Source organism: Pezoporus wallicus, unplaced genomic scaffold (assembly GCF_028554395.1).
Source record: "Pezoporus wallicus isolate ANWC-B61680 ecotype Strahan unplaced genomic scaffold, APGP_CSIRO_Pwel_v1 contig_13313, whole genome shotgun sequence".
Lineage (NCBI taxonomy): Eukaryota > Metazoa > Chordata > Aves > Psittaciformes > Psittacidae > Pezoporus > Pezoporus wallicus.
Window position 1 is genome coordinate 602 of NW_026635649.1, and position 22,349 is coordinate 22,950.

At 43.3% G+C, this 22,349-nt stretch overlaps 1 protein-coding gene across 8 annotated transcripts in view; it reads left to right on the forward strand.

Moving 5' to 3' along the window:
- The first annotated feature begins 505 nt into the window (after positions 1–505).
- LRRC7 (leucine rich repeat containing 7) overlaps positions 506–22,349 on the forward strand; it is a 92,884-nt gene continuing 71,040 nt past the window's right edge. For 3 of the 8 annotated variants that reach the window (XM_057397190.1, XM_057397186.1, XM_057397187.1), the window contains exons 1-5: positions 550–766; positions 6,919–7,036; positions 7,960–8,038; positions 8,752–8,841; positions 11,275–11,331. In XM_057397190.1, the coding sequence (XP_057253173.1) occupies positions 578–766; positions 6,919–7,036; positions 7,960–8,038; positions 8,752–8,841; positions 11,275–11,331 (533 nt within the window). In that variant the 5' untranslated portion in view covers positions 550–577. Of the gene's footprint in view, positions 767–6,918; positions 7,037–7,959; positions 8,039–8,751; positions 8,842–11,274; positions 11,332–22,349 lie in introns of all 8 variants that reach the window. The other 5 variants (XM_057397183.1, XM_057397189.1, XM_057397188.1 and 2 more) reach the window with 5 other exon arrangements.

A 22,349-nucleotide genomic window follows, 5' to 3' on the forward strand; every position in this document is an offset into this window, starting at 1 on the left:
TTCTCCCCAGAGCACAGCAGGGGGGCAGGATCCCCTCCCTGAGCTGCTGCTCACGCTCTGGGGATGCTGCCCAGCACACAGGGGGTTCTGGGCGCAAGCGCACGCTGAAGCTGGGTTATGGGGAGCTTCTCCTCACCCAACACCCCAAGTCCTTCTCCTCAGGGCTGCCCCTTCCATCTCCCCCAGCCTGTGTTTGTGCTGGGATTGCCCCGACCCAGCTGCAGAGCCTTGCTCGTACATGGTGGATGTATGTTCCTATGTGTCAGATTTACACACCTAATTTTCATCATTAAAGGAAGCAGTTGTGGATGGGCTTGGTGCATTCTCTGCTGTCCCAGCATATGGGGACAGATGATGTCTTGAGTTTGGTTTTTTTTGTGATTACTCCGACAAATCTTGCTTTTTCATGTGTTGTAGAAAGGTAGAATAAGAAATGCAGGCTACGGGAATTATCCCTCAGGAGAAGCTGTATTTAATGGACTGCAGTCTTGATAGTGATGCTAAAGAAATAGTCCCCAGAATGTGGACAGTTTCAAAGAAGTGTTTTTCCCCTTTTCCCCCAGTATGCTGCTTGGAGATGACAACCAAAAGGAAGATCATCGGCCGCCTTGTGCCCTGCCGATGTTTCCGTGGGGAAGAAGAAATCGTCTCCGTGTTGGATTACTCTCACTGTGGCCTACAGCAGGTGCCAAAGGAGGTGTTCAGCTTTGAACGGACGCTAGAGGAGCTTTACCTAGATGCCAATCAAATTGAAGAGCTACCTAAGGTAATGGGTGCTGTGCCTGCAGTGCAGACGGCAAAGCTGGGTGCTTCGGTGCGTGTGCAGCATGTGCTTCAGCTCGGAGATGGGGCTTGCCCTTGCCCAGCAGATCTGCTTGCTTTGGAAGTCATGGTTAGCAACTCGAGATTCAGTTCTGGTTTTAGAAGGCTTTTTCTGCCCTCTGGAGAGCCCAAGCAGCCCGGGGCAGTGACCTCAGGGGTGGTGCTGCATGGGGAGGAGTGGGGCCACCTCCTCCTCCTCACTTCAGGGCACTAAAACAGGGAGCAGGCAGTGAAGTCTGAACATGGGGAATTAACAGTTGTTCAGGAGAAGGACTTTCTGCAGTGCCAGTGATGAGTGCGGCATTGCAGACCTCGACCAGGGTGAGCTGATCTCACATTTGGATCCTCTGTAGCACTGCATTTGAAAGCAATTTCCTCATCAGGATAAGCCCTTTATCTTTGTGGGAGGAATGCCAGTGACTGGTGTTGTTATAACTGCAAAGGAGGTTCTGCAATGAGATTACTGAAGTAATCCTTCCTGTGCAAAACTTCTTATATGGAATCTTGCAATCTGCTCTTCTGCTGATTAATGTTTACTATGAGGAATTAAAAGTTACTGTAACTTCAGTGTAGTGGAAACAAAAGAGGGCAAGGTGGGGGAAAATCAATTACGAGTAGGTGCAAGCTCCATAATGAAGCATGAAGTAACGTAATCCATTCCTTAATTGAATTTTTCTCAGCAGCACTGAAAGGTGCTTACAAGTCTTTAATTAAACATTGTTCCACTGTAATCCATTCTTCAGCATCTCTCAATGTATTTCTTACGTAGGCTGCAGAGAGGCTTTATGTGAATTCTATTTACAAATGTAGAAAACATCTTTTTTCCATTACATGGAGTTCCTTTACTTAGATATGATGGTTCATTTAGGATTGCTCACTCTGTCAAGAAATTCTCTACAGATGGTAAGACAGGGTAGCTGCAATCTTCTAAGGGTCACAGACAAAAGACATGGAGAGCTGCTTCATCTCTCCTGCTCCTAGAAAGGACAACAGAGAACCAGGTATTTTCTCGGTCCCCATAAGTATGAAATGGGAGTAAAATGATCTCCACCACAATGAGGACTATTTCTCTTAATAATCATCTATTGTTAACGTTGTGTATTTTAATTGTGCTACTGAAGAATTGGACTGAAGAATATGTGAAGTGTTGAATTTAGCCAGGGCTTTGGGGTGGATTTGTTTTGAGTCTCTTGGAAGTACGCATACTACAGCATTCAAACTAAATGGCTGTGGTAAAGGAGGACAAACACATCAGGGCACAGAACAAGAGCAATGTGCTGTAACTCTGTATGGCAAAGCTGGGGGCCCAAAGGGAAGGGCTGAAGATGGTAGGTGTCAGTGTCAGTCACAACAGAAAGGAAACCTTCATGTTGCAGCTTGGTATCATCTCCTTTGTATCGGTGGATTGTGCAACACAACAGCACATGAATACATACCTTGACGAGATCTAACCGTATAGGACTCTATTTTGGCACCTCTCTTTTCCCATTTTTCTTTGCTATAAATAATATTTTGAAGCAAATACTGTGGATTGAAGAAGTCCTCTGAAGTAAATGCGTCGTCTGACACAGTCTAGGCCTTGTCTAGGAGTCGATTAATGACGGTGTTAATTTGCTTTCTTATCACCATTCATAATATTTTGTCTTAAGCTGCTGTTAATCCTGACCATGAATTAAACAGTTCAAATAACTTCTTTATCAAATTTTCTGCTTCAGATCTTTTTTCTGCATGTCTCTGAACTCTTTTTCACTGTTGAGTTAATGTGCTAGGAGAGAAAATTCCAGGTTTTCCTTAAAATGGCCTGGTATGACTGAACATGAACGTGTTGTGATCTACCGTAGGCTGAACTGCCCTCTCTCTAAACATGAATTCAAATCACCTCATCCAGAGGAGATCTGTTTGGTCAATTTGCCTGTTCTTTACCGAAACTCTGGGGCCTCTGAAGTTACAATATTCCTTTGAAACTCTATCATCAGAATGCTTGATCATGTTTACAAATTGAATGAAAACAGCACAGGTAAAAACCTCCATTAAGTCCTGATCTACCCGAGTTACTTCCACTGCTTCATCATGCTCTAGAAACCAACGCATTGGTTTGCATTAATCTGATTAAAGTCATTCTGCTTGGGTCTTCTTTAATCTTTTACCTTAATTTTTATGTATCATAACAATGTTGGTTTTTTTTTTTCATTCTGTCTCCCTTAGAAATGGATTTCTAGTTCCCCATTTCTAATATCTTTATTTTCTTTTAAGGATTTATAGGATTGTTAGATAATTCTACTTCTTTATTTTCCCCTATATCTAGCCAAGTCTGTTACATTATATGCCTTTGGGTTCATTATCATGAGCTGCTGCTGCAAATATGCCCCTATTTGTATGAGCCACATGAATCAGTGACTAATAAAAGTTGAATATTGGTTTTGATGAAGGTGGAGTCACTGGCAACCGATATCCAGAAGAACATGAACGAGATGGAAATTTTCCCCAGCAGCTTTCCCTTATAAAGACTTGGATTACTTTGTAAGGGACAAAATTAGTTTACTTGGTAATGCCTAAGGAAAAAAATTGTCTGTCTCCAACAGCAAACTCTAGAAATAGCCACCACTGTCTTTTGCCATCTCACGTGTTGGTAAAATAATACACTCCTGCAGTTAGAGGCTACATCTTAATGCTTAAATGTCTCACTGAGAACAAAATACAACCAACGTAAAAAAGGTGGTGAGGTAAATGCTAACGTATAGCTCATGGAGGTGGGTAGGTATTACAAATTCAAAGGTTTCTCTTTTGCATTGCATTTGCTATGTAAGTTATAGTTTCCATTAAAGGCATTGAATTCTTCTTCTAAATCTGTCACTAAGAAATCATATTTGTGTTCTGCAAAGCTGGGAAGTGTTATTTCTTTGTATTCCTGACATCAGATTCCCCCAGAACATGAGCCAATCCATTTCACAGCCATGCCTATAGGAAGTAAGAAGCACAGATTTCATACTGCTCTCCAGTGGCCCTGGAAGCCAACAGCCTCTGCTGCTGGTCAGTCAGGAACCTGAGATGCTCAGAATGACAGCTCGTCCTTAGAACTCACAGCTCTGTTGGCACCACTTGGTTTCCATCCCGAAAGAAAGAAAGAACAGCAGAACAGGGACGTACAGTGCAAGGATCACAACAAAGGCATGATGGCAAAGCCAGAAAGCACTAGAAATTGAGAAAGGCACCTTTAGAAAACATAGTGGGTAAAAAAAAGTGTCCAATTTGGGGGCTGCATGCCTGTATTCACCCTCTTATTGATCCTGATACAGCAGTACATCACAGAGTTACTCCAGGGGGAATATTTTTTATTATGCTTCATTCAGCAGCTCCAAAGCCTTGTATCTGTTCAGATATTGTCAGAACAGTTCCAGCCCTTTCTTGGCTTTAAAATATGAATTCTCCAGGGGAACGGCTGGGGACATGCACTGGGAATTAAATTTTCCAGGTACAATAGCATGGTGTGGTTTCTTTATGTACCAATATTGTGAAGGCTCCCCATGCTGAGTGTTACTCTGGTCTACAGCTTCTCCTGCACTAATGTGGCTGCAAACTTCAAGAGCCAACCCAAGAGCCTATTAATTACATTCCTTTCCAGTCGTGTCCAAAATGATGTGTTTCCCTTTGTGTCTGGTGGCAGTTGATAGCCACTGTGGTGTGGGGCTTCTCATTCTGAGCACTGTTAATTCATACGGCTCCCTCTCAGTTTTCTGAGGATGGGTTAAGTGGAAGGAAGAGCAAGATTTCCTAAAGGATTACCGTAGCAAGTTTTGACAGAAAAATGCACTTTCAAAATGATCTAAAATTTGCTTAAAGTGAAGGGTCAGGTTGGCATTTGCATGACATTTGTGTGTTAATTTTCTCCTCTCCAGATACTTGGCTGGGTTTTTCATCTAGAAATCATGATGCCTTCTCAAATAGCCTGGAGCTGAGCATATAGACTTCCTTCTGATAGAGAAGTCTGAAAGAAAGGCTCAATCTGGTGTAACCACAGCACTAACATTTCAAAAACCCTTGTGAGAGACCTGCAAAGAGAATTTCATAGACTCATAGAATCCCAGGCTGGAAGGAGCCTCAAGGACCATCTGGTCCAACCTTTCTAGCAAAGCATGACCTAAACTAGATGTCCCAGCACCTGTGCACCTGAGTCTTAACAGTGTCCAAGGCTGGCGAATTATTGGATAATTGGAGATTATTCCTATGGTTGGTTGTTCTCATTAGGAAAAATTTTCCTCTTTTGTCCAGCCAGAATCTCTCCAGGAGTAACCTGTGCCCATCACTTCTTGTCTTTTCCATGGGACTCCTTGTCAAAAGGGAGTCCCCATCTTAGAGCCACTCTTAGGTACTGGAGCTGCTCTCAGGTCTCCCCTTCAGGAGCCTTCTCTTCTCCAGGCTGAACCAGCCCAGCTCTCTCAGCCTGTCCTTAAATGGCTTCCCAGTCCTTGGATCATCAAAGTTGTTCTTGCCTGGAATGCACTGAACTTTTTGGTGCCATTTGTGAATCCATTTTTGCAGAAGGTCCTACAGGGTTTGGTAACTTTTAACTCTTGAAAAGCAGAATGGTTTTGGAGCCCAAAGCCACAAAGTGGGAGATGTTCAGCAGGTCTTTTCTGCAGCCTGGTGTGGTGGCAGTCCATTTTCCACAGGACTGTTGCTGAGCAATTATATCATGGAATCCCGGAATGGTTTGGGTTGGAAGGGACCTTAAAGTTCACCCAGCTCCAACCCCTGCCACGGGCAGGGACCCCTTCCACTGGAGCAGCTTGCTCCAAGCCCCTGTGTCCAACCTGGCCTTGAGCACTGCCAGGGATGGGGCAGCCACAGCTTCTCTGGGCATTCTCCTCTTGTACCTGCCAGCACTGGGCTTGAAGAACCTATTGGCTACTTGATCTAAAAGATAGATCTGTTTGTTCTTCATCTGCGGCACCTCTGACCTGGCAATGCAGCGTGCCTAAATGTGAAATCCTTCTTCATGGCTGCTTCCTCCTAACGTGATAGTTTCATTCGTTTTCCCACGTGGAAGGTGGTGTATGAGAGGGGTGTTTCATGAAGAAAGCAGTCATGGGAAATTCATGCTTTCAGCATCATTTATTGATTACTTTAGGTTGAAAGAAGAGTTTGGTTTTACAGTGGGAATTCTGACGTATTGTCAGGTCTGAATCTGAGTTTGAATGAAAGTTAGAATTAAGTCCTGAGTTTTGGGGAGATTTGAAGGACGCCTTGGGAAAGTCAAAGTTTGAACGACACCTTGGGAAAGTCAAAGTTTGAAGGACACCTTGGGAATGTCAAAGTTTGAAGGACACCTTAGGAAAGTCAAAGTTTGAAGGACACCTTGGGAATGTCAAAGTTTGAAGGACACCTTAGGAAAGTCAAAGTTTGAAGGACACCTTAGGAAAGTCAAAGTTTGAAGGACACCTTAGGAAAGTCAAAGTTTGAAGGACACCTTGGGAATGTCAAAGTTTGAAGGACACCTTGGGAATGTCAAAGTTTGAAGGACACCTTAGGAAAGTCAAAGTTTGAAGGACACCTTGGGAATGTCAAAGTTTGAAGGACACCTTGGGAATGTCAAAGTTTGAAGGACACCTTGGGAATGTCAAAGTTTGAAGGACACCTTGGGAATGTCAAAGTGTTTGGTTTCTTAAAGATAGCAAATTTCTTCTGCATGCAGTCAAAATATTTTAAAACCTATCATGAAATTGAATTATAAAATCAAATATTTTAATTTACCACAGGCCAGAACAGTGTTTGATTGAATTTGTCGCATACAAAACATGTACCTGCAAATACTGATTGCAGTGAGTGTGAGTTTTTGACAGAAAGCTCTTTCTGATCATTCCTGCTGCCAATCAACTGCTTTGCTGCTTATTCCTTCCAACTGTGTTTGTGCTGTTTCTGATACTGAGCAGCCTGCAAGAATGTCTTCTCAAATAACGGCTTTTCACACTACTTTCTGACTACTGAATTCTTACATAGCAAATGTAGGTTTGTGATATTCGTTGCTTCTGTGTATAAATATTGATCCCAAACTGCTCCTTTTCGTGGATCACTGTAAAGCATCTTCTTGTGTTGCAGCAACTGTTCAACTGTCAAGCTCTCCGCAAGCTGAGCATCCCAGATAACGACCTTTCCAGCCTGCCAACCACTATTGCCAGCCTGGTGAATCTCAGAGAACTCGATATCAGTAAAAATGGTAAGGGATTGAAAGTATTTGAAGGAATTGTACTGACTGTGAGGTTTTCGTTCCTAATGGCTCGTAAACTTGTGTTCTAGAAACTTGCTGCTATTGCAGATTATCTGTCATTCTCCTGTCTGGCACTTTTGAGAAGTCTGGCTGATATCTACCTCATATACTTTTCTCTAAATAGCAAGAGTAGAGTTTGCTTTATGCTGTGATGGTTTGTGACTGATGAACATCACAAACAGGAAGGCTCCTCAGGGATCCCCAAGGACCATTCCAAATAGGAGTGGGAGACCATTTTCCAGTGCACTTATAGCCCATTCCACTCTCCAAAGTGGCCTAGCACTTTCTGGGCTCCTGTGTGATGTACTTAAGCCTATGGGGCTGCAGGTGAACAACTGCCAGGATTTATATAGGCAGTGATTAGTTTGCTGAGTGTGTTCCCAAATTAGACATTTACTTTCTGTCCCGTTATATTGATGAGCCTAAAAGCCTTTGCCTGGCTGAACTTCAGTGTCTTTGTGTTGGAATTGAGGCTTAGGCACTCAAATTGTGAAAGATTCCCTCCTGGTCTGGGCCTGGAGGCTCTCAGGAATATATTCATGTTCTCCAGCAAAGAGAAGGAGGCAAAGAAGGAAAACAGTTTGGAAAGAAATGAAAGGCACAAGTCTCAGTACAGATGACATCACTGGTTAATTCTAGAAGGTTATATAAATCAAGCATTAGCATAATAGTTTTATACAAGGCATAATATCTCCTCTGGTGTATTTATTCAGTGCTTAAGTATCATCTTTTACACTATAATACTAAACCATATGTGTTCTTCCTGTTACAGCCTAAGTCTGATCTGAAAATGCCAAATGATTTTTGAGCAAAACAAGTTAAACAGTTTTTTTTTAATGTGTGTATGACAACCCTTTCAATATTTTTTTCAGGAATTCAAGATTTTCCAGAGAATATTAAATGTTGTAAATGTTTAACAATTATTGAAGCCAGTGTCAATCCGGTCTCCAAGTGAGTATCAGTACTTTGTGTTTGTTTCCTGCAACTGCAGAAACGTTTTGCAGAGTGACCTTCGATGTAAAGGCATCATATCAAGTTCATTTGCAGGATTAATCTAAGTTATATAATTGTTTTAATACATCAGGGTTGATGCATCTATGAAAAGATCTGTGTGCCATGGAACAAATGGGGTGTCTTTCCACAGAGTAAAGAAAGCATTGGCAAAGCAGTCCATGGGATGGAGCTTTTTGAGCACAGGGGCTGGTGCTTTATGTGTTTGGGAAGTAAGGCAGGCTGCATCCCACATCCCCTCATCTCCTGGTTGGGACCTTAGCAACCCTTATTTCTTCAGAAAGCTTGCCATAATAATAACCAAACCTCTGTGCTGCAATCCCATGATTTATAAACTGGAGTGAGGGAGATAAAAGGATGATATTTTACTATATCAGTTAAAAAGAGACAGAAAGAAAGCACCTTTGACTGAAACCCCTCAGCTGGGAAGGGAGGAAAGGCTGATGGAACTTGATTGTGCAAGGTATTTGCATTCCATGTGGTTATAGCAGCGTGGAAGAGATGAAAGTGGGCAAAAACGTTGTCTGTAATGAGTTCTGCTTGAGAATTTAGGTAGAAAAAGAAGGTGTGAGAGAGTCATCTTTCTAAATATACATTGTTGTCATTTCCATAGCAACTTTGGTGGGAGCATTAAGCTTTTAACTGTTTTTTAGGCTGCCAGATGGCTTCACACAACTTCTAAATTTGACCCAGCTCTATCTAAACGATGCCTTTTTGGAGTTTCTTCCAGCTAACTTTGGAAGGTAAGAATTAGTCATCAGAGCGTGTTGCTCTTTCATATGAACCCAGTTGAAGCTTTGAGGGACCATTTTAAAGCTGTATTCTTTTCAAAAACAAAGCTAAACAAAAGAAAAAGAAGAAAAGATTTTGGCTTTTCAGCTCTGTTTTGATGAATGATTGTTTTTAGAGAGGATGTGGTGTCAGCAGGAATTCTATGATGAAGCGATGCAGTTTGGTGGTTTAGGGAAAAGGTGGGAAGAGAAATTGAAGAGGAGACCTGTCCTTGATCAAATGTATTATTAAATTGTGTCAAGGGCAGAAAGAGCAATATCGTTTATGCCTGTTGAAAACTGAATGGAAGGAAAACGTGGTGAGAGTCAGGAGGAAAGAAAGAAACGAGTGAACGTGGTTGAGTAACCAAAGATAAAATGTGAAAGCCGGAACAGAGAGGAGATTCAAAAGACAGCAGAGCAGAAAGGCTGGAGAATGAGGGTAAAAATAAATGCAGCAGAAGCTGAGCCAGAAAGTGTTAGATAAGGACAAAGTAAGGGGAGGAAATCAAAGTTAACACAATTTGCCACAGCCAAATGGCAGTGATCATCCAGTCGGGCAGATAGCTCAGAAGACAAAGGATTAGCAAAGGAAATCCATGGTGGTGTTGCAGAATTCCCCCAGTATAAGTGTTTTCCATGGTCCACCCAGCACCTGTATGTGTGTGTTACTGTTCAACTGGGAACATCAACTCAGCCCTCCTAAATGAACCCAGAGGTGGCAGAATGTGTGTTGGAAATCACACTGGTCTGCTCAGGCACAAAGTGCTGCTTTATCAGCACCCCCTTGATGGGGCTGTCACTGACCCGAGCTGAGTCTGGGCTTTGGGCTGCAGTGACCGTTAGAAAAAGCTGCTTGAAGAAGGAGGAGGAAGAGCAATTGTCATTGTTTTCCTTTGAGGAGTCTTTGGAAGAGCAGAGCAAACCGTCGACAGGCTGGATACACGCAGTATGCTCAAATTCATAGAATCAGAGAATAGTTAGGGTTGGAAAGGACCTTAAGATCATCTGGTTCCAAATGAAATTGGAAACACCCTCAATTTATCAGGTGTGGGGTGTCTATATCCGTCATGCTCTTCTGAAGCCGTGCTGGTGCTGTGTCTAATAATCTCTGTGCTTCAGGACATGCCTCATATTCTAACCCTCTTAGCAGAAAGCACTAACTTCTTGTTTTTCCTTCACAAATGCATAATTTATCTACACAAAGTGATGATGGTTCCTTGATGATTATTTTGCTTCTATTTTATCTATTTGGTATCTTGCTTTTCCAAAACCTGCTCATATTTTCAGAACTTCCCATGTTAGCATACAGACATTGCTTTTCTTTGATTAGCTCTTTACCTGCATCTCCCTTCTTGCTCTTCTCCATATTTTAGTGCTTTCTTTGTACCTTCTGGTACAGTAAGACTCAGTTGGTCTGTTACAGTCTCATTTAGCCTTGTGAATGAAGTCAGGAACAGTGCTACCAAGCAGCATGTAAATGTCTTTCCACATTTCTCACTGGACGTTCTTTTTAGTCCTGGTTAAGCACAGCGAGGACTTGAAATGTTTTCTGCTTTATTTGGCAGGACAAAGTAAAATCATAGTTTTCTAGAAGAGCATCATATCAGGAAGCCTGAGGCTCCGTGAAACAGGAAACTGGTGTTGGGTTGGACAGAGAACTATCTAAAGCTTTGTTGGGGTTTTGTAGACTTCTCTCATAGCCACACGTTTGCACTTGTGGCACTAAAGGACCTGGACTGTAGAGATAGAGTGATATGAAGTGGAGGAGTTTGAATTGCTGAAACTCACTGTTCCTCCCCATTATTCTACTTCATGAGATTTATTGCTGTGGCTTAAATAATATTGCCAGTTGGAGTTTGCACAGTGACACGGGATTGTGAAGTGTTGTCGTGTGCAGGTTCTAATTCACGCCAGCACTTGAGCACATATCTTGCTCCTGTTTGCACACAGCAAACTCGGGGGAGATCTGCTCTATAGATTGGTCTCCCTGTGTGGAGCCATAGAATTCAGTGCTCAAAAACTGCAGAAGCTGTGAGCTGAATGGGGTTTGCTTTTTATCCCTCACTACAGCTGGAAACGTTTGAGAGAAACTTTTACTATGTTTGCCTTGGTGGAATAATGACTAAATATAGTTTAGAATGACTGTGAAATCCTGATGTGTCTCAAAGGCTTTCAGAAGAGATCAGGTAAAGACAGATAACATCCTTCTCTGAAGCTGGCTGACCTTGCATGAAGCTATTTGGTTCTGAATACGTTTTGACCCTATTCAACCCCGCAATACCCAGACATCTCACTCTTGTGCATTAAGCCTCTCTTTTTGTTGTAGTAAGTAGTTTGAGCTCATTCTGAAGGGTACCTGAACTAATTCATCAACTGAACTAATTCTTTTCTATCATATTTCAGACTTGTCAAATTGCGAATTTTGGAGTTAAGAGAAAATCACTTGAAAACTCTACCAAAGTAAGTGGCTGAATAATCCCATACATCTCTTCCACCCGAAATTCCCAAAGCGTTTGTATTGTCAGCAATGCAGTGACGTTGTTTCTGTGAAGAGTTATTTTTCATGGTTTAAAGGCATTCTGCTGAAGGTTTTTAGCAAAAAGCAAACACACAGTGGAAGATGGGGACTGGTACATTTACATTAGCTGGCTGTAACTCAATATCCAAACTCTGTGACGTGACATTTCAAACGGAGATGTGAACAGAAATCAAAAACCAGCAAGAGATAACCCTGGTCAGTGATTATGTGATGCATTTTCTATATCAAGAAGGAATTTGATGTATTGAGCACACTCAGTGTACTAGGAGGACAAACTCCTCAGATGATGTGTACAGAAGCTGGATGTATTGGGTGGGTTGCAGTTCTGTGTAAACCTGTGTATTAGGGTATGGAAGAAATGCCCATTTGGCAGTGATTTTTGATGTTTTTCATCAAAAAAGCAAGTCGCTGTGTTCTGTTGCTGTAATATAACCAACATTTAAATGATATTTTGAAAAGGAAACAGTAAAGAAATGAAAAAATGAATCTGTCTGCTTCCCATGCTGAATGTGGGACGTTGCCCTGCACACAGCAAGCAATGTTATGTGCTCTGACTGGTGTTTCGTGTCTGTTTTCTGTATCGGGATCCTATCCAGTGAAAGCATGCACAGGGATTCGGGGCTTGTTAGGAATGAGGGGTGTGTGTCCCCATTGTAAGTGAGGCTTGTGGTGGCAATAGGCTGTGTTTGTGAAGTGGTGTGAATACTGCAGTGCATATTATTTAGCTCATTTAAAAGGGCACTTTTTAGCAAGCATGCAGTTCTCAAAAGCTCCTACTCAGGCATTTTGCCTCTAATGGGATATAGTGACATTTTCACTACTTCCCGTGGGATTTATCCACAGCTCTTCCCTTTCTTAAAGGAAAGCTATTTTTAAAGGCAATATTCTTTATAGCTGCTTAAAACACTTCTTTTTTTTGTATAAACTTTTCTTTCCTCTGTTCTGAGTACACTTACTCTATTGAAAAACAGACAAAAAAGCTTCAATCTGGTATCAAAGTGTTCATCTGCGTTTAGAAATTAGACCTCTTCAGGACAGCAGATTTGCAGCCTTTGAGGCCTTTTATCACTCAGAAGGTTGTATCCACACTGTATATATTCGTGTTATCTGACTGCCTCGGGAGCATCAGTCTCTCTTAGCAGGGAGTTACAGTCTTTGCATGCAGAAGGTGCTGGTTGGAATAAATGGATGTGGTTGGAGAGTTGGGATTCCACAACAGAACGTTTTTGATCAAACAGAATGTCTTTATCTTTCTAGACGAAATTTCATCCCATTAAAGATGGTAACAGAGCTGTTGCTGAATTCAGTGGAAGCATGATAGGGAATGTGCCATTGTTACTGATAATTTGGGGTGTTTTTTTCTGTGATAGATGGTGTTTAACAGGCAGATTTTGCCAAGTTTTACAAGTGTTTGGAATATTCATACCTAAGCACAGTAGCCTCTGCTTTCAGTAGCACTAAGTGTGTTAAGGTGTGACTTTTCCCACTCCCCGATTCTGACAGTGAGGAGGTGCTTTGATTCATGTCACCAAGGGAAGTGTTACTTGGACACGTGTTTGTTCTCTGCTCTTTGCTATATGCTGCTGAGATCAACTGGAAATCAAAGGGTTTGCTTATGCAGATGATATGCTTGAAAGTGCTAGATGGAAGGGACAGCTGTGCTATGGAGTAGAGGAAGAAAGTTGACAAGGTCATTTTTGCATCAGCTGGGACAAAAAAGGGAGGTGGATGCATTTCTGGGCATCTTTTGTCCTCTGCAAGCAGAGAAAGGTGCACAGTGTGATGGAAAGAAAGGAGTTAGCACATGTTACAGAGTAATAATGCATCTGCTTCCTTGTCAGGGTGAATTTGACCCTTTTTATTAAAAGCATCTAAAGCAGCATCCTTTTACATACTGGAAAGGGCCTGGAAAGATGAGGGCTGAGTGTGGGAGAATGTAGGATAGTGGTGAGCCCATGGGCAACACAGAGCTGGGAATGGGGCAGGTGGAGCTAAAGCAGCACTGGAATGGCATTCAGCCTTTACAGGGAAACAGGGAAATGTTGAATACCAGCCTGGTTTGTTTTCTTAGTCAACAAGAGACTGCAGATCATGACAAGCAAGCTGTGCCTACAACCCCAGGGTTGTTCAGGTTGGAAAGGACCTTTAAGCTCAAGTCCAACCATTCCCCAGCACTGCCAAGTCCACTGTTAAACCATGTCCCTAAGTGCCACATCTATGTGACTTTTAAAACCCTCCAGGGATGGGGACTCCACCACTGCCCTCGGCAGCGTGTTCCAATGCCTGAGCACTCTTTTGGGGTAGAAATATCTCCCAGTTATCCAGTCCAAACCTCCCCTGGTGCCCTAAATATGAGGCCATTTCCTCTCATCCTATTGCTTGTTACTTAAGAAAAGAGACCAACCCCCACAAACCATCTGCACTTAGGAAACAAGTGCAGTAATGTAAGTCAGAATACACTGCACAATCTAGTTACAAAGCAGTGGTGCAGGTTCAGCTGTGTGCTTAAAGGCTTTCTTCCTTACCCAGTAATTTATTAGATATATCATGAATGAGAAAACCTGATTAGGTTGGTAGCTTGTTTAGCAGTTCTAATGCAAGAAAAGACATGGAAAGGAAGGCAAGTAAATAATAATATTGTACTTTGGCTTTTAAATAGATGTGAAATGTATTGTGAGACTGTTCCAAGTAACTCCAGCTCTGTAGTATTACTTAAAAGATGTTGAACAAAAGGTTACTGGAAAGCAGATGATATTTTCTCCTCTATTCTGTGCTGTCAAGTCTATGTATAAAGAATTTTTTAAGGAAACATTTAGCAGTTTGGCATAAACAGGAATTAGATGTGCTTTGTGTTCACCACAGCTCTAATTTTGCTGTATTTCATACTCAATCATCAGTGGAGATTGTTGTCAAATGTATCCATAGTAACTGAATGCAGAATGTTCTCAAGTTATTATAAGGATATCAGAGGAAGTGAATGCAGGCTATGCTTGGCTGAAGGGTAACTCTCTAACCAGAGCAGACATCTCCAGAGTGTTTGCCTTCAATACATCATGCTTTAAAAGCCAAGCTTCCCATCGGTGTATTTGTTGTCCTAAATTTAAGGCCTCCAAACCTGTCACGGTGTTCCCAAGACTTCCCTGACAGACAGTTAGTGAGGCATCCTTCATAAACCGTTGTGCAGACCACTCTGATTCCCTCTGACAAGCAGACCACACTTCTAAACTGGTGCTGCCGGGCTGGATCCTGCCGGGCTGGACGTGCACGTCCCTGTTCAGATGGAAACCTTGCAGGATGGTCCTGGTTTCTGTCAGCAGTCCCTTCTCCTCAGGACATCACAGAACCATAGAATAGTTAGGGTTGGAAAGGACCTTAAGATCATCCAGTTCCAACCCCCTGCCATGGGGGGATACTCCTAGGCTTGCAGATACTGTTCATGTACTGAAAGTACTTGTATGTTGAGCCTGTAGATCTTCACAATCCTCTTATAAACTCAGTAGTTTATTGTCTCTCTTCCATGGTTTCATTAAAGATCATTATTGACACAGTATTCAGGATCCTCTGAACACTTAGGAATATTTGGAAATCTCTGGCCAATAAAGCAAACGACTTCTAATATTTTATTAAAACTTGAATTCATGCCACAAAAATAGAAAAATCTGGGGGTTTTGTCTTGAATTTCTGTGAAATGGTTCAGAGTACTTGTGAGATTCTGACTGAGTTTCATATGTTTGCTCAGTGTACCTCCTCAATCACAGGGCTGTCTTTTGGCTTGGAGAACTAGCTAAGACAACTTTCATTGTTCTGTTTGGATAAAATTTACTTGACGTTTACTCACTGTAGCAACGTGTGATATTACTGTGTGAGAGCCCAGGGTAGTGTTTTACGGGCTCCAGTAGCTCTGTAGCACCTCTGATCTTGCCCTCCTGAAATACATGTTTGAGACCAGTTGCCGGCAATGGTTTTGGTCATCCTGCACCCAAGCTGAAGCCATGCGACTCAGTGGATGGATTCCTGTTAGCTTCAATGGGGCTTGAGTGAGGCAGTTTGGACTTCAGTGTTTAATTATTCTGTGTTTGAGCCATTTCTCAGGGTGGAGAGATGGGATTCCTGGTTTTCTATCCTGCTAGGTAAGGATTGAAACTGGTTGGGAAGAGATGAGAAAAGAGGAGGATGCTGCTAAGGGAGGAACCACGTAGAGGACTGTGGTAGGAGACTGCCAAGTCCCACAGGTCCCACCAAGGGCCCATCTTGCCCTCGGTTAGGTTCGTGGCAGTGATCAACACTTACCTGGCAGGACCTGAGTCACTTGGTATCTGTGAACCTCTTTCCATCAACATGTCTTTCTCTGTTCTTTATAACCAAACTAACCAGCATGTGCCCCAGCCCAGAGCCTGGCTGTTGACAGATCCTCCTCCTCCTCCATCCTCATCCATTCATTTGAAATTGGTATTTTTTCCAATCTTTGGTCATTCCTTTATCCCTGTGAAGACCCTCTCTGATCTCCTGCTTAGATTAAGAACTTTGAGTGAAGGAACTTTGCACGTATCTCTTGGAAATCACAGAATCCCAGCCTGGTTTGGGTTGGAAGGGACCTTAAAGCTCCTCCAGCTCCAGCCCCTGCCAGGGGCAGGGACCCCTTCCACCGGAGCAGCTTGCTCCAAGCCATGCTGGTCAGTGGCCTCATCTTGTGCTGAGCATGTGTAGGAGGGTGAGCACCAAGGAGCATGCTGTGACTCCTGCTGTGGCTTCACCGGGAAGGAAACAGCTGTGACACACTTCAGTGTGCACGTGTACGGACAGCCCGGGGCAATGTGCACTGAAAAGAGATTGTCCTGAGCCCGAAATCAGGAGGATGGAGGCACCCTTTCCTTCCTCTTCCTCACCAGTCTGAGCTCTGCTTGTTTGTCAGAGTTTTATCTGTGTGGGTTGTTTAGCATTAGCTTGTGTGGGTGGTGTCCGTGAATGCCAGTGCATCTGTCAGCATCTCTGGGTTCAGCACAACAACCTGTGATTACAGTTGCACTTTTCATCTGCTGTGTCTGGTGAAACAGAAGACACCCCACTGAAAGGCTTTTCTCAAGTTTACAAGAAAAAAAATACATTTAGTTGCACATTTCAGTTCTGTATCGGAGCACATGGAATCGTAGCATCACATGGTTCGGGTTGGAAGGGACCTTAAAGCTCCTCCAGCTCCAACCCCTGCCACGGGCAGGGACCCCTTCCACTAGAGCAGCTTGCTCCAAGCCCCTGTGTCCAACCTGGCCTTGAGCACTGCCAGGGATGGGGCAGCCACAGATCCTCTGGGAATTCTCCTCTTAGACCTGCCGTTATAGGGAGTTGCTGAGAGCGCAGCCATGCACTAAATATATCTGGCTATTTTAAAATCATGCTGGTGAATCAGGAGTGAATGATGTTCATGACAGATGTTACGAGTGTGTGTGCCTCCGGCTTGGTGAATCAGGGGTTCACATTGTTGCCCCAGTATTCCCACCTCGGTGCAGGTAAAGAGCTTCTATGCCTGCGTTATGCTCTTTGTTTCCTGCTCTCTTAACTGCAGCTTCAGCTTGCACGGCTTTGCCTCACCTCTGACCCAAACTGGAGTGTTGTTTTCCTGTACAATGGCACAGTGAGGAGATTTTTACCTAGTGGTGAAATGATTATTAGGCTGGGAGTGTCTGTGTTGATGCTTTTGAAGCCATTTACCAAATACCATCAGTGTTTTGGAGCTGTGGAGTACTCTTCATGATAAGGCCACCCTTTAGGAATGGCTGTGAATATTGGACCCTCCCGTAGGAGCCACAGAATGCTCTGATGGTGCCTTTGTGCTCAGCTTTCTCTGGGGAGGCAGGCAGATGACACAGCACTGTTTGGTAAGTGGATTGTACTGAATGTGTGAGAGCTCAGGCACTGAGCGCTTTGGTTGGTGTTAACTGGCACGGAAAGGGAACTTTTTGCAGCCATTAGATGTTTCGAACTGGTTGAATGAAAGCTCCCGGTGGCTGCAGATACCAAAGTCATGTTTGTGCTGCCCACGCCGTAGGAAACAACTTTTACATTATGGTGAGTCAACCCCCAGTCACGCAGCAGCAGCAGTGCTGGCACTCAGCCTCTGGGGTTGATTGCTCCGGTCCTGGCTCTGGTTTTAGGCCTGGTGCCCTTTTTCCTGGCTCTTTAGTTGTAATAGATGTACTGGTAGGCAATGGATCTTCGAACTGCACTCTGATATGCTCCCAGAACAAGTGAGACCCAAAAGTTTGTGTTCAACTTGGGAATAAATCCACAATATTGAAAATAAGGTATTTGTATTGCCCTTCTACCAAAGGTCACCTGGCTAAATCCTAGCATTGCTTTCCCATTTTTTTTCCCTTGTAAGTGCCAAGACAGTTGTATTACGCAGAGTTCACACCAGTACAAGCTATATTTTCATCTATATTCATCTCCATCTTCACTGTTTTCCAGGAGCTTGAATATAACTTTGTTCTTGTATTAGTAATGAAGATGCATCAAAGACCTGAGCCCTTGTGTTGGTGTTCAAAGGAGGATATTCAGGCTGAGGAAAGAACCCTCACAGGAGAGAACAGGGAATCAGTAAAGCCAAAAATATCTTATAGCATAATTACACTGGCAGATTTAGGAAGCAGAAGATATGTACATGCTAAATATAACTGCCTATTTTGTGTGTGTCTGCTTATACACACAGACAGATACAGATACACAATATACGTGTGTGTGTATATACACTCTTCCATGGACTTATAGAATCATGGAATGGTTTGGGTTGAAGGGAGCTCCTCCAGCTCCAACCCCTGCCACGGACAGGGACCCCTTCCACTAGAGCAGCTTGCTCCAAGCCCCTGTGTCCAACCTGGCCTTGAGCACTGCCAGGGATGGGGCAGCCACAGCTTCTCTGGGCACCCTGTGCCAGCGCCTCAGCACCCTCACAGGGAAGAGCTTCTGCCTAAGAGCTCATCTCAGTCTCCCCTCTGGCAGGTTAAAGCCATTCCCCTTGGCCTGTCCCTGCAGGCCCTTGTCCCAAGCCCCTCTCCAGGTTTCTTTTGTCGGCAGGCAAACACAAGCCTGGTTGTGGTGTTTGCACATTGTGTTAGAGCAGCACAGTGGTTGTGTCAGGATTGCTCAGAGTTATTGCCCTAACTGAGGTAAATCAACCGTTCTTCAACCAAATCTAATAGCTAAATGTGCAACTGATTTACGAAAGGAATGTTCAAATGCACCAGCAAAAGCTTTCAAGTTTCTAACACTTGTATTTAAGCCTGGTCTGGTTGCTTCTTTCTATGGAAGCTCATTAATTTGCATTGAGCTTTATATTTTCTGAGATTAGGCTTTGTCACCAATATCCATTGCTGTTCATAGCAACAAAAGTCGGCTGACCTGCCACTGCCAAAGTGAATGGTCTGGGACATCAAGATCCTGTTGAATTCCTGAGACCAGTCGAGGCTGTTTCATACCTCAAGGAAGATTCCAGAAACCTGTGCTGTTGCTCGCACCCAGCAGCCAGGCAACCTGCCTGCATGTTCTCCCAGCTACTTCAGTTAACTCCAATATCTGTGAGTAAACTGAAGGAGTTGGTGTGATCTCTGCTCTCAGAGGTGCTGGGGCTGAGGAAAACATAGGATCACAGAATAGTTAGGGTTGGAAAGGACCTTAAGATCATCCAGTTCCAACCCCCCTGCCATGGCCAGGGACACCTCACACTAAACCATCTCACCCAAGGCTCTGTCCAACCTGGCCTTGAGCACTGCCAGGGATGGAGCATTCACAACCTCCCTGGGCAACCCATTCCAGTGCCTCACCACCCTAACAGGAAAGAATTTCTTCCTTAGATCCAATCTAAACTTCCCCTGTTTCAGTTTGAACCCGTTCCCCCTTGTCCTGTCACTACAGTCCCTAATGAAGAGTCCCTCCCCAGCATCCCTATAGGCCCCCTTCAGATACTGGAAGCTGCTCTGAGGTCTCCATGCAGCTTCTCTTCTCCAGGCTGAGGAGCCCCAACTTCCTCAGCCTATCTCAGGGTTCAGGGAGATCTGTGATATCAAACAACTGCAGCAAACCACATTTGTATATGGTGAGTGACTTGTGGCTGAGGAGCTGGGGTGCTGGTAGTTGCTGAGAAGAGATTTGTATGTGTGGTACTCGTCCTAATGACTCACTGCTCTCCCACTGAAGCTGGGGCTTCTCATCTCATCTTTGCTTTTCCTGACAATAGGTATTAGGGCTGTTGTTTTTGTGCAGCACCGTGCTGTTAGGAAATGATGTACAGCAGGGATGTTGCCAAAGAGATCAGGTCCTACCAGCTAACATTAGGGGAAAATGTTTCTCTTGGTCTTCAGCTCCTGCTCAGAATTAATTTGCTTTGTGAGGAGTACGAGTTGTAGATCAAGTTCTCGAGTACAGCCTCTAAAAACGGAAGAACAATGTAATTCTGAAGAGGAGAGCAATTAAAACTGTGTGATATTTAGTAGTACAGTGCACAAGGTCATGTACTGAGGGACTAATAGGAATTGATATTATAAATCACGAGTTCTTCAATCAGAAATCACCCTGGAAGAGAGAGACACGAGTGTATTAGTAGGATGTAAAATGTCTGAGTCATTGTTCTAATAGAGTCATGAGAGTGCCAAATGGTCTTTGTCGAAGTATTTTCACTGGAGACAAAGAAGTTTTTGTGGCATCGTATAAAAAACAAGGGAAACTTCATTTGGAAAAGCTCCAGATGAAACAAGGATGGGGAACAGCTACAGAAGGTCCTAACCTGGTAGGAAAAATGATGACTGCAGACTGTATTATATAGAAGGGCCCTAAAAATAAAGTGTTCCTTAATCTAAGAAGACAGAAGTTGAGAGGAGATGGGTTGGTGTTTGTCTCTGCACACACAGTCGATGTGTAGGCACCTTGGAAGAGAATGGTTTCTTGTGCATGGTCATAGCAGAGTAACAAACACAGGTAAGCTGGCCCTGAGGGGCAGGAGGGAGAAGTTTCCAAAGTACCAGACTCCTCAGTCCCTTCTCCCTCCTCGTCTGAGGACTGAAGAACATCCCTCTCCATTTTGCTAAAGGACCAAAGCAGCACTTGGGGCTCTATTCCTGTATGGGGTGGGTCTGCTGGGGGCAGAGGGGAGGCAGGAGGTGGGGGAACCAACCATGGGGGCTGCTCCTATCTCATGGCTACTGAAGGAGCTGGCCTGGAAGGTCCCAAGCACACTGGGCGTGAGCATCCCATGGCCCTGCCCACCAGTCACCCTCCTCCTGTCCCCAAGCTCCTGTTCTGCATCATAAGACTGCATTGATAAGCACTGATAATAGTCCTTTGAACGTGCTTGCCTGCAGTGTTCTGTTGTTCTTTGTTGTTTTAAATCCATACATTTCTGATAGGTACTGATTTTCTCGTAACCTCTCTGTCCCCTTGGTTTGGGATTGCTTTAGTGAAGTCTTCTTGCATTGCCCAAATATTCCATACCTGTCATCCTACTCCTGGTGAGAGTCAGGAATAAAGGGACTTTATTGACATGATGATGATGAAGATGATTGCTCAAATATTCCATACCTGTCATCCTACTCCTGGTTAGAGTCAGGAATAAAGGGACTTTATGGACGTGATGATGATGATGAGAGGGTGGTTTGGGGTTTTAGTCCTTTCGTTCAAATAGCCATTTCATATTGATGTGTTTTCAGGCTTAAAAGATAAATCAATGTGTTTTATTCTTGATTGCACAGTTTTAGGCTTTGATTGCAATAAAATACAGCTATGTGAAAATAGAGGCAATATGTTTTAGCCACACAGTCTCATTTCTGAGAATTGCTGCCAATTATGTTTGCTGTCAAATTCAGCACTGGAAAAACCCTTGTTGAGACTTAGCTGTTGTCTGTAACCTTCTAGTTTGCTTTTTTTTCTTCAAATACATCAAGTCATAATGAATCTCAGGGTTTTAATTGCCTCTATCTACTTTACAACAGTGCTTCTGTGCCTTCAGTTCCACAGGAGTGGTTCTCTAAAACTCTATGCAAAAGAAAGCTTCCTATCTTGTGTAGTATTTTACTATCAATGCTGGACTGTCTTGATGCATCTGGATACATTTTCTTCCAACCATTTGAAAGCACAAAGGGTCCGTCTCATCTAAAATTTGCCATGAAACATATTTCAAAGAGAAATGGAAACAAGAAAGATGCCATCCATTAAATGTTTTCCTTCTGGCTAATGAACAGATATATTGAAAACAATATATTTGTTCATATACAATGATAGTATCTGGTTTGGCTTCACAGTTGGATAACAAAAGCTGGGAAATGGAGAATCCTGGTTTTCACCCAGAAGACTTTACTCTTAGGGAATTTCACAAAATGGATTTTTTTCTCTCCTTTAAATTCCAAGTGTACTTTTTATTCTGTAAATATAATGTGGAAATTTGACATTTATCTCTAACATTCTGTCTTTCCATGTCTGTCTTTCCTCCAAAATTTAGAGATAGAACCACAGGAAGTAGAAGCTTTATAAAGTGGTGCTGGGCAGTGAACAGGTTCCTTTTCCCCCTGGACAATTTATTTATTTGTGTATGTATTTTATTTTACAAGCCTGCTAAATGAGTCCTGCGTTGTGATTTCTTTCACTCCTCAGCCATCTGCCTGCCCTTACGGTAACTCTTTCACACCTGTGAAATAAGCCAGACTATTAAATGCTGCTCTGGGAATGCCAAACTTTGAACTGATTCCACTACTAAGCTCTAACATTCATATGCCAGTTATCCACAACCGCAAAATACCTGTCAGCAAAGGGGATGGAAACAAGATGGAGTCGTAGAGATTGTCCTGCTCTTCTTGTATTTGTCATAATGCGTGGGGTTTAAATTACTTGTAACTCTTACTTGTGCTAGTTATTTGTTAAAAGTGGTTATACTGTGTGTAAGGAGACTCAAAGGATCAAG